Here is a 12319-nt window from a genome sequence, read left to right as displayed (position 1 = left end):
TCTGCTCGAGCAGTGCGTTTTAGGATGCTGTGAAGGCCTCACATGGTTACTGTGGCAGGAAGCAGTGTCCAGTGTCTGTCCCTCACCATGCACTCGACCAAAAGGCCTCAGCCCTGCTGTCCTCCAGGTGCTCTATTCCTAGCCCAGGCTACTGCTGAGCCAGCATGCCTCATTTTCTCAAAAATGTTGTCTTTGAACACAGATTCTTTTCCCACAGGCCCCGGCACCGGTTTGATTATTTCTGAGCCACACTGAGAGAGAACATCGTCCTCGAGGCCGCCCGTGGTGACAGCCCTGATTATGCAGGATGCCAGGAATGACATCTCTCTTAAAGCACATGCCAGCCCTACTTAGGCGACGTTAAAGGGTTACTGTGTCATGCAGTGAACTGCAGGCTTGGGCCCACAAGCATTGAGGTAGGCTCTCCTGCAGTGTAACTAGGGGTGCTCCAGGATGAAATACGTACACCACTGAGGCATGCACCACAAACAAACTGTGCACACTTACACCACACACATTGCGCACAGCAACCAATTATAGGCACGCTGTTCACAAACACATCCACCCCACTAACCTGCACAAATAGCTACAGTCAGCGGATACACACACAAACCTCCTCACACTCACACCCACCCACACACTCACACACACACACACTTACTCTCCTATCACACATATAACACACCCCTTTCACTTATACATACAGCACACACACACTCCTATCACTTACACACACACGCACACACACACACACACACACATACACTCTCCTATCATTTAGACATACAGCACACACACATTCACACAAAATAATCCACCAATTATGTTTTGGGAAACTGAAGGCAGTGCATTAAGCTGCAAGTGGGGCTTGGAAAAAAAGATGGCTGCTTGTCATTTGGAGGTACTAGGCATTGTGGGCGAGAACCTTTAGTAACACCAATACAGACTTTGCTAAAAATGTAATGCAACCCATTGTCATATACAATGCCAATAACTCAAACTTTAATGCTGCGAGACCTATTGCATTGCAAATGCTTGTTTTCCCCAGTTTTCTTATGAAACTCTTTAGGGCCATTATTGTCTTAGAGAACAGGAGTGTTCTTGCCTTCATCGAACTTGACCAAGAGCCAGTCTCGTGGAACAAGATTCCTAGATAAGGGAAGGAAGATGTTCTTTCTAAAGGAGCGTTATTTATATACATCGTTTTCATTTGCTTCTTGGTGCGTGTGCCACAGTTCATTGTCTAACTTATGTTTCTTTGAACTTTAGCACTTTGGAATGTTTGCCTCTATGAAAAACCATGCAATAAAATAGGCACTGTCCCCCTTTTCTATGGTGTACACTTTGTATCGTTATTGAAATTCTTTTTTGTGGTAGCCACAAACAGTTTATGATCTAAAAGGTGATGGCCAGATCCCGGCAGGTATTACGATTTTAACCACACCTGTCACAGCTTCAGCCTGCATTCTAAACTCCAAACCATTACCTGGGCTTTGCTGCTACTGTGCATCAGCCGCTGTGTCTCCAGCCAAGTGGACATCATACAGATACACTGCGAAGTGGCTGTGGATGAGATCTACTAAGGTTGTTCCTATCTTTTACAAAACATACAAGATTCATCTTTAAGTTTCAGTGGTTAAGGTCCATATATGAAGCCAGGGGCTAACCTAATAAATGGCCACGAATAAGGGGGCATTGGAATGTCCAAAGGGGTAGATATGTGAACCTCCAAGGCCAGGGAGAGGACATTATCAATGGGATCTAAATATGTTCAATGGTGTGCTGTCACTTTTATATTAATTCAACACAGTTTCTCTGTACAACTTGCATAGTACCAAGTATTGCCAATCTGCATGTCTATCGATTAATCATGCGTCGTACCTTGTTTTCAATAAATAAGGGTTAATTAAAAAACAAAAAGGTTTTGGTGGTTGTGTATGCGTTATTCTAATTAATACAACATTCATTGGGAAGCAAAGGTGTACCATTTTCAGCGCCCCCCCCCCCCCCCCCCCCCCCCCGTCCTCACAAACACCCATATTTTAATGATTAATCTACGGTGAATCTCAATTCACATATCTTTTTTTCTTTTCATTGCAGCCACTGATGACATTGTGAAGGTTGAAGTATGGGACGTGGTGGACAAAGGTGAGCATTTATTATTGGCCACATGTTAAAAGTAAAAAAATGGTTCTCTCTTTTCGAGGTTTCATAACATAGTTGTTTGTGAACGTGGATGCTAGGATTTCACTATAAAAAATGTGATATACATACAGAATAAGACCAAAATTGGGCTTGAGTAAGAGGGGACTGTAAAAAAGGTGATGGGCAGAGCTTTTCCAAGCAAAAGTATTGTAGCAGCCTCCCATTTTGTTGAAATAATTATTAATCTTATCCTATGGTGTAGAACTTCATCCTTTGCAAGATTACACTTTAAACTCTCTCAATGCATAGACGAATGGGTGAATTACTCCATATTTACTTAGAAGCAATCTGCAGGGTGAGGCGGAAGTGGTGCCGCTCACTTCGTGACAGGGGATCATTCTCACTTATCTTTAAGGAAAACGTGAGTGACAACAGTTTCTTCCCTCCACAGTTCTTTGACTTCCTTAAAAAAATGCATTCGCTTCCAGTTCTATCCTTAATGTAATGCAAATTTGTGAGGTTATTTTGAAATAAAAGCCCCCTCCGCCTTAGGAGAGTGCGCCGCTGCGCACATTATAACATGCAGCAACATGACCCCTTCAGCCAGAACCAGTATTCTGTCCACAATACATAACTTGGGGTTGGAAGGTCCTTCAGATGTACCTCTGGGACAGGCTGAGGAATACTCCAACACTGTTTTCTATGTGGACTCTGAAGAACAGCCAGTCTGGGGACAAACCTGCAACAAGGACCAAGACCACCTCAAGAACACCAATCTTCCTGCTCAAGAGAACCGGTCCTTTAGGGTACAGTCGATGAGCCTGCTGGGTTCTGAGAGCCATCCTCATTTCTAGATTAGACTAGAGCAAAAGGCTTCAAGCCAAGACCTGAAAAGGATGCAGCAAGCCCTCAGTCATTGATACAACAGACTTCTGGCCAAAATTGGCACTGAAATGGAAGTTTAAACCATCCTTGACATCCTGCTCTGTTTCAAGTGAGTCTATTATGCCACTTTTGTTCCCAGAGGTTACATGTGTGCAACAGGGAAAGCTCCTTACACATCCATGGTCTGGAAATATCCAAGCAAGGTCGGCACCACCAGAGGAGACTTCTTTTCATGCCCCTGAAAGAGAGAAGCCTTGACTTTGAAGCAGCTACTTCAGAATAGCTAGAAGGATACTCTATTCGTAAGAAAAGTAAGTGTCCACCCACTATTTCTGCACCTGTAACCTCTCTGCCCAAGGCAAGTACCACCACAGTCTCCTCAAAGCCGTTGCATTGCACGCTTTCTGGCTTCTTATCAAGATGATACATAAGACCCTTCCTATCATCCACTGCCATTACATAAGGGAATGGGCCATGGTTGAACTATAATTCCAATCCTCAGGGCGATTCCAGGATAGAACCAAACCCAATCAAAGCTTCCCTGCCCGATGATACCACTGCATACCGTGCAGTAATAATCCCTATTTGTAAAGCGCAAATATATCACCCCTTTAAGGGTTTCGAACCGTTAGCCCCTCGCTCTGGAGTCAGCTTCTCTGGCTGCTGCTCTACACCTCTCCTCGTTAGTAATTCACAGGACCGGCTGCTGATCACAGTAAAGTAAAACTGCAAATGGTCGAGGTGTAGGAAGACTTTCTAGTTGAGGGTTTGTCAAAGTTTAAGAGATAAGTGCCGCTTCTTTTGAAGAATCTTTTAAAACCAGAGTAGTTCATCCTAAAGTGGAGAAAAAAATATAAAAAGCTGCCTCAGAAAATCCATTCAGTTTATGGTACTGTTCCTTTAGATTCTTTGGTGGTGCACACAGCTCATTAATCATTTTTTATGAGGGATCATAGATACACCTGCACCAGATAATTAAGAAGGACAATTGATGCTTCCAAAAAATGTGCTGCAGTTGGGGCGGCAACCCAGTGACTTATTTCCAACTCGATGCAGCTCCTCACAACGTTAGATAGGTATCATTTGGAGGAGATGAAACAAGTGTTCAAGCTCCTTCCAATGCAAGAGAGGCAGGGAAATGACAAGGTAAGTTAATCCCAAATACCAATATTAGGTGTGGCGAGGATGCTGATTATGGTGCATCTAGAAGTTTAAACAAGCGTCATACTGTACAAAACAGTGACTGAGAACAACACAAGCAAGTATACAGCTGACTATTCACAGTCAGAGAAAGTTGTTTAATACAAAGAACATAAAAAGGATGTAACTCTTTCTTCAGCACATAGATCTTCACCACTGTTGCTAGATTGTTACAGCAGTGGTACAGCCGACACGTGTTTCGTCGCCATTTGCGACTTTAAGGCTTCAGTATCTATAGCAAATGGTCTTTCATAAAACAACGATCTTCCTGTGTTCTAAAACCATAAGGGATATAGATGACAATCGTCCAGATAACTGTAACGACGTCAAATTGCAGAACGCAGAGAATAGTCGACCGATACTTTGAGATGGAAACTGCTCTTGTAAATTACCATACTTGTCTTACGACGGGGAAAATATCAGGTGCATATGTAGCTGCTTACGTTTGGTTATATCGACCCTGGGAAAGGCACACACGCTGGAACCCGTTTACTTGAGCCTCTTGACTTATGAAATTACGACGGTGATACAGACCGTGTGCAGCTCAGCCGTTAACTTCAATTATTCCTACCTTGGAAATTACGCACTCGAGATAGTAGATACCATTCTGAAATTTGACGTCCTGACCGGGATCTGGACGATCGTCATCTATATCCCTTATGGTTTTAAGAACACAGGAAGATCATGGTTTTATGAAAGACCATTTGCTATAGATACTGAAGCCTTGAAAAAGTCGCAAATGGCGACGAAACACGTGTCAGCTGTACCATTGCTTTAACAATCTAGCAACAGTGGTGAAGATCTATGTGCTGAACAAAGTGTTACATCCTTTCTTATGTTTAATGGGGTATTTTAGGAAAACAAGGGGACCCAGAGGGTAGCTAAGAACCATGGGTACATCTACGTTATGGAAACAGAGGTTCCTAGCTTATTTTGAATCAACACAATGAAGTATAGACCACAATAGGCTGCTATACGTGAGAAACTCCTTGCCCAGCCGGACAAGGATTTTATTTCTGGAACAATGTCAAAAATTAACATATATTTTTAGACAAATAGACTGGCACAAGCCTGTGCTGTACTCAAGGAAAAGGAAGAAAATATAGAACAGAGTGAAAGGGGTGTTTTCAGGCAAGGAAAAGGAGCAAAACAGGGCACTGTAAGTCAATTAAAGAATAGTGACAGTGTCGCCTGGAATGGAACATACATAATTACAATTACAATCTGCTGTATGTATGCCCACTCATTGGTGTCGACGGACGTTTCGATCCCTATTGCTCAATTACATTACTGGGATCATCATCAGGACTTAAAATTAGATTTGCCTGAATGTAACAAAGCCACTGAATGAGAGGTTTTGGAGTTTTTCACAAGGGAACAACCCGTTCGGAAGTTCTCGGGGTATTTCAGCATGCGCGCCGATAGCGCTGGAATGATTCTCATCTGAATTGTTGGGCCATTAAATGCTGTGATTTGCATTTCTGTCGGAATCCATTAGGGATATGGAGGAAAGGTATCCTGTTTCTTTCTTTCAATAACGCCTGGTCTGGCGGGCTTAATGATTCGAGGGAGATCTAGGATGCTAGAGCAGGGCTCAATGGCCTTCCACTCGCTTCACGATCGATGTCGGAATTTGGACGCAAGTCGGATTGGAGCTTGCGTGTAGACAGGATACTCGGTCTCGGTGTGAAACAAGCATTGGCAAAACCCAAAGCATTCACCTTTGTGACCTATTAGTTTTCCCAATGGTTTTTAGCCACACTGCCAGAATCTGTGATTCAAAGGAATATATGATTTTTCCACGATTACAAGTTCCACGCATGGCATTACCACGCGAATTTTACATCGCAAGTGGCTTTACCACGCTGGAATTTACTACGAAGAATTATTCCACGTGTAGAAACGTCTTACCTGCACGTCTTTCAGCAGCAGCCCTTACTTCCATCCACCATGGAAACAAGCGTCAAAACACGTCTTCCAAAATAAAAAAAGGACTGCTTTTTTGACGTACACTGCACGTCTTTGGGGGAGGCTCTTTCCTTAAAAATACTAAAGTGCGTTTTTTTTTATTTATGTAACTCGCTCCATAATTATTTTTTTGGGGGGGGAGACCCCCCCAGCCCCCCCAGCCCTAAAAGTAACAGGAGAACATGAGCAAAAGAAACATGGGTAACATGGGGACTGGGTGGGTGAAGCAATGTTGAGAAGCACATACATGAGTTCAAGAGGGAGGAGGGTTGGGAGAAGCAGTTGAGAAACAAAGAACAACACAGAGTGCAGGGAAAGAGACGTACACGAGGTAGACAGCTCGAAAGCACACACACTCTATTGAGTGCCTCACACAAAAGAAAAAAGTGGAGCTTCAAAAGCAGGCCGTGGAAGCAGCTATGTCAGCCGATAAAAGAGATTGTAAAAAGGTTCATGGGAGGGACAAGCACGAGACTGACAAGCTTGGACATGAATGAGACTCGGGCAAATGAGTGATAAGGAAAGCCAACCAATGGTAAGCAATAGGCAGAATCCAAGCTCCTCTGTTCCTGGGTATTTAGGGCTCGACCTAAAAAGTGTTCTTGGGTATACCTGGAAAGCAGCACTACTCAGGCAGCCAAATCAGTTGTCAGTATACTGTTCAAGGCAGATCTTTTGGTCCAGCTAGTCCTCGTGGTTGATTATTCTAAGCCTCAAAATGAGCCACGGAGATTCCCAGGGCAAAGCTCTGCAGATTGTTGTGTCCACGTGGCAAGGAAACCTGAAGGGGTCCCTCCATCTAGTACTGCAATTACTATGTTCTTGCAAAGGTCAGTTTTCCCACTATCCATGAATTCACAAACATGTACACAGACGAACAGCCAGAGCACACGAGTTCAAGTTCAAGTTCAGAAATTTATATAGCGCACTACTCACCCAGAGGGTCTCAAGGCGCTTGGGGGAGGGGGGGTTTAGCAGAAAGTGAATTTGCCCCAGTCATCCGATATTGAATTGGTGTTCTATGATTCTGAGCAGATTTGCTATGAGGATCTTGGAATGAGTTCAAAAGGAAGTAGAAGAGAGAGACACATACTTGTTGGGCTTGTCGGTGTGGGCTGAAAGTTTACAGTACTTTTGGCTGTGGCATTACGGTTCTGCCTACATCAGGAAAATTTACACTTCCGCTGCACATTCTGTGCCTGTTCATGTGTCTGTTGGAAAAGGTTGCTTAGATTTTTCCTAAATAAAACGAGAACTGTTGGTGTTATCAATGGCTGTTATTCTCATGAAGCTCATATCTGATTAACTAAGAAAAAAGGAGATGGCATGGAATTTATGCTGATTTTCCTTGGCGCATACAGTAGCATAATCATCCTATTGTGCTTTTCCTCAGTGGTTGACAGTGCAAGTTTTGCAAAATGCCTGCTGCATACAGCAGCATAATTGTCCTATTGTGCTCTTCTTCGGTGGTTGAAAGTGCAAGTATTGTACACTGCCTTAGATTTGGTCTGTGAGAAGTCTGGTGAGACAAAGTGTATAATTATGCCCTTAGCGAAAGATTATTTGCATTCTAAGAACATTGAAATGCCCAGTCCATTGCGTTAGTCCAATTTAGTTTGCAGCTCCGTTTGTCATTAAAAAAAAAATCTTTGTGATTTCAAAATGCATAACAAACAACCATCCATAGTTAGCGCCCAAAGTGCATTTCTCGACCGTGCTGTTTTACTTCTTGTAATCATGCTCTAAAGCATTATCCAGAAAAAGCACTCGTGCCTCGACCCTCCCGTCCCTCCCTCGTGATGCTGAATCAATATGTCTCACAGTGACAACATGTATACGAAAAACAAGGGGAACTGAAGCTTTACATTCCAACTCCATTCAGCATGTTCTGCCTGCAACCAAGCAAAACATATAGAACTGAGAGGATTATCTAGTAATGGCCATCAACATTCCAAACATATATCCGGCCCCTCCTGCTTCCATTCGCATACGCAACTACATGCCTTTCTCATTCACCCGGACCTTAAATATCCCTCCGGGTATGCCACTAAAACTCCCTCCAGGTATGCCAAAACCTCTCCTCTCGGCCATTTCAGCCACCTGGGTACTCTCTTTCTGTCATCTCCACTGAAGCTTCACATGGAGACTCCAACACTGCTTCCTCCCAGGAGATTAAATCATCTGCTACTTTGTCATCTCTACTGGTTTGCTTCATGTGTGCCTCCTCCACTGCCGCCCAGTCTAATAAATCCCTGCACCATTCCTCTAGTTTAGGCGACATATGGCTGATATAGCCGATTACTATGCATCTTTTTGGAACAATTAACCCTAAACATTGTAAACCAGCAGCTCAATCTTTTCTTTGGTTTATTGGGGAGGAGACCAAGCCCACACTGCTTGAGTTCTTTTTTTTTTTTATTAGTTTAAAAAAAATATATAGCGCATATTTGACTCAAAGGTATCGGAGCACTTTACATGAGCACCATTTACATTACAGACGGACATATTCACTTTTGGTAGTCACAGGGAGATTAAGGGGGTCATTACGATGTCGGGCCGGACATCGATTCTGGCATGGGTCCTAACGATACCCGGTCGGTGGTCACGATCAACCCATTAGGATGCGACCGAACACTGTAAGGTCGCATTCCTATATTTCACAATGAGAGCATGCACTATGGCCATAAATCGGCCATAATGCATGCCCCCATAGTGAAATGGGAGGTGCGGTTCATCCCTGCACCCCGTGGCAGGCACCTCAAGGTGTCTGCCACATGCTGCAGGGTTCATTAGGGGGGCACCATAGGTGCCCCCTTGGCCTCCAACCAGAGGCCGTGCACCCAAGGGGGCCCTGCTGGGTAACCCCAAACATGCTTCCAGACATGGTCTCCATGTCGGACAGACCGGCTTGGAAATCATGTCGGAAACCGCCATCGTAATCTCAAGGGCGAATAGGGCCTGCCCTGGAGATTGCTACCTGGCTTTTGTTGGATGGGCTCTCAGAGCCCGTCGCAGGCCAGCCGGAATGACCGATCGGTTTCCTTTCCGACCACCTCCATCAGAATGAGGTGTCTGAAAGGAAACCGAGCAGCCCATTACAGTGAGGCCCGTGAAAGCTCGGAGCCTTTGCGAGCCGCGTCATAATCTGCCCTAGCTGATTTTCCCAGAATCACAGGATGTTTAGCATCCCTGCAGAGTCTTGAGCCCAGTTCCCCAGGTTCAAGTTCAACCGCTCTAACTATTAGGCCACACCTCTCCCTGGATCTGCTTGATTGTACGGGCCACCTTCCATCCCGTCACCTCTCGTAGGTGGCAGAGAATCCCGGTCTAGTATAACATTATAATCGGGCAGCGCCACACCATTTGCAGAAAGTATGCCATACTGGCCCCTCACAGTGGACAGCCTGCTGATCTGGAGGGGCTAGATCGCATGGAGCCTTCCAGGTGAGAGATATGTCATGTGCACAATATTAAATTGTATTAGTTTGAACTGGGCACTGACTGAGACCCTCCGTACTGCTGCATGTATTTTTGACCAATCATTAGGTTTAAATGTCTCTCCACTCTCACACTGCCAGATTATCTCCACCCGAAGTAAAGCCAAACACCTATCAACACGGTGCGTGCAGCAAATATGTGTGATGAACTTGATGTCCTCCCTCCAAAGTATGCAAGGGTTCAGGGGCCTCTTTGAATGACAGCCAGAGATGTCGGGCTGTGACTGTTATTTTAGCGTAATGGGGATATTTACCCCCCAGAGTTACAAAGCGACCTGCCGGATGTGGATCAGACACCACAATACAACCTCCCTCCTGCCACCGGTCTATTGCCATTATAGGGGACATCTTCTCAAAAGGACGCACTATCCATATATCTAGTTCCGGCTCATAGGGCACTCCACCTATTACCCATCGCACCACTCTCTCCCACAACCGGCCCATCTGGCAGAGCCGATGTGAAAATACATGAGTAAGTGATTCTTTGTTTGATGGAGGTGCGATCGTATTCCTAGGCATCAAGACCCCATCTCCAAAATCGGTGGGAAATGCACTTTGGTGGGATTTAGTAAGCTGGCCATCATCCTGGGAAAAGCGCAGTTAGATGTTGCATACCACTAATGTATGTGGGTTGAGACCAAAGCAAGTTTCCATACTTATAGTTTTTAAAAGTTTAGAACTCGATCTCTGGTCTCAGCAGCAGATTACAAGAAAGAACCCCCAGCCACAAACAGTGTGAGATATTGCGCTATAGAAAAGCAATGGTTGCAAATACCTCCATCAAGGTTTACCAATAACTTTTCGGTGGAAATGCAGAGAAAACACACTTGCTTTGCCTTGGCCGTGCATACGAAGGTTGGATGATTAATTAGTACTTTACAAAAGTGGAGCTTCAACGTGTGCACCTGCCTAATTTAGATCTGTAAGTGCTTACCGTTGAGGTTTAATTTCTGTGAAATGAACATTGTGCCAGAATTAATCCTGCCCTACGTATTTATCCAGGAAGACGCAACCGTTTTGTGCAACACCTCTACCCAGCTGGAGTACTTTCTACTGGCTAATTAGTAAGTATTAGTAACCTCGTTGGGTAATTGTATAGTGCATCTCCTACATTACAGTTGCGTAAGGGACACCGAGTAAATATCTCCAGTGACCCTGTGTGTCTGTAACTTTGCCAATGTGATTGTTCTTCGAGCGTCTTCATCAGACAACTTTATACAGTGGACCTAGAAGGGAAAACACACTTGGATGATTCGTACTTTACAGAAGTGCTTCTTTGTTTGGAGGCAATACGATTGTATTCCTAGGCATAAAGAACCCCTCTCCAAAATCCTTGGGAAACACGCTCTTGTGTGTGGGGGGGAGGGGGGAGTGCTTTTAGTAAGCTGTCCATCTTCCTGATACAAAGACAGAAAGACGCTGCATACCGCTAAGGCGTACGCGTTGGGGCCAAACGAGCGGGTTTCTAGGCAAGTTTATATATTTATTGTTTTTAAAAGTTTAGAACACTATCTCTGGTCCTAGCAGCAGATTACAAGAAAGAACTTCCTCATCACAGACCAAGGCTTTAATTGGGGTGGAAAAACTGTAGGGTCTCTCAAAGGGGGGTGGCCAGTGTAATTAAGATCGTCATTTAAAAACACATAAGATAAAAACCTGTGCTTAGCAGATCAATGTTCGTCAGGGCAGTGTTTTCATGTGTTTCGTGCAAATCTAGAGTGTCCCTGGTGTTGTGGGTGCTCTAATCAGGAGCTGCTTTCAACCTAAACTTGAGAACTACCCAGAGTTCTCCGCTTCTTTATTGCATAATTTATGGGGCACTCTATGCCTGAAAGGGTATTGTTTAGACTATACTGGGTGCTCCCTTGGTGTCTGGATAAAGCTATACTTCTCTGAAGAGCGAAACACGTGTCAGGGGTTGCTTTTATTCATTTCAGGTTGGCTTGGTTAGTATTTTACCAATTCAAAGCTGTAATACTGTGCCTGGAGTGGTTAAAGGCTTTTGTCATTTTACAGCTCGGCATGGATGGCACTGTGCTGGTAATATGCTTAAAGACTTTGCTGTAGGAATGGCAAAATACTTTGTCCCTCTCTATCTTGGTATGGAGGGCACTGTGCTGATCCTATGCTTAAAGACTTTGATAGAAAAGCAGAAATTTTAGGTTAGCAAATCTAGAGTGTTGCTTGTGATATATATGTGAGCAAGTGGCTGTGTGCTGCGAAACGCGTCTTGGCTCGGGAAAATAAAATCATCTAAAGCACTTACTCTGGGTCTGTGTCCAGTGTTGCAGCAAGTGGCGCTTGATATAGCGCGAGCCAGCGATTTGGATTTGTCCTGCTGAGGTTCCACGAGGAAGTTCAGCACAAAGGTCAGGCGAGTGCTATTCATCGAGGTGAGCGGCAGCACAGATCCTGGCATTCTGCGTGCACACCCGCTTGGCTCTTACAAACATTTGCTGTGATGAACTTGGCAAACTCACTTGAGGAATGAGGCAAGGACTGCATCAACCATCAGGCCACGTGTTGTCGCCACGCCCACTTGGGAGGGACTACGGTGAAATGCAGTTGGCGGTTCTTGCCGAGTCAGTGACAGCACTATCCCAGCAGCCCATGATTAAGTGCTT

The 12319-nt window shown here is 44.6% G+C and overlaps 1 protein-coding gene across 2 annotated transcripts in view; it reads left to right on the top strand.

Annotated features, from left to right (window-relative positions):
* Nucleotides 1-12319, top strand: part of RABL6 (RAB, member RAS oncogene family like 6) — a 385105-nt gene that overhangs the window by 109429 nt on the left and 263357 nt on the right. For both annotated transcript variants that reach the window (XM_086921172.1, XM_086921173.1), the window contains exon 3: nucleotides 2101-2148. In XM_086921172.1, coding sequence (XP_086777298.1) covers nucleotides 2101-2148 — 48 coding nt within the window. The remainder of the gene's footprint in view (nucleotides 1-2100; nucleotides 2149-12319) is intronic.

This window comes from Lissotriton vulgaris, chromosome 5 (genome assembly GCF_964263255.1).
Source record: "Lissotriton vulgaris chromosome 5, aLisVul1.2, whole genome shotgun sequence".
NCBI classification, from domain to species: domain Eukaryota; kingdom Metazoa; phylum Chordata; class Amphibia; order Caudata; family Salamandridae; genus Lissotriton; species Lissotriton vulgaris.
This window is presented reverse-complemented; position numbering and strand designations above follow the sequence as displayed.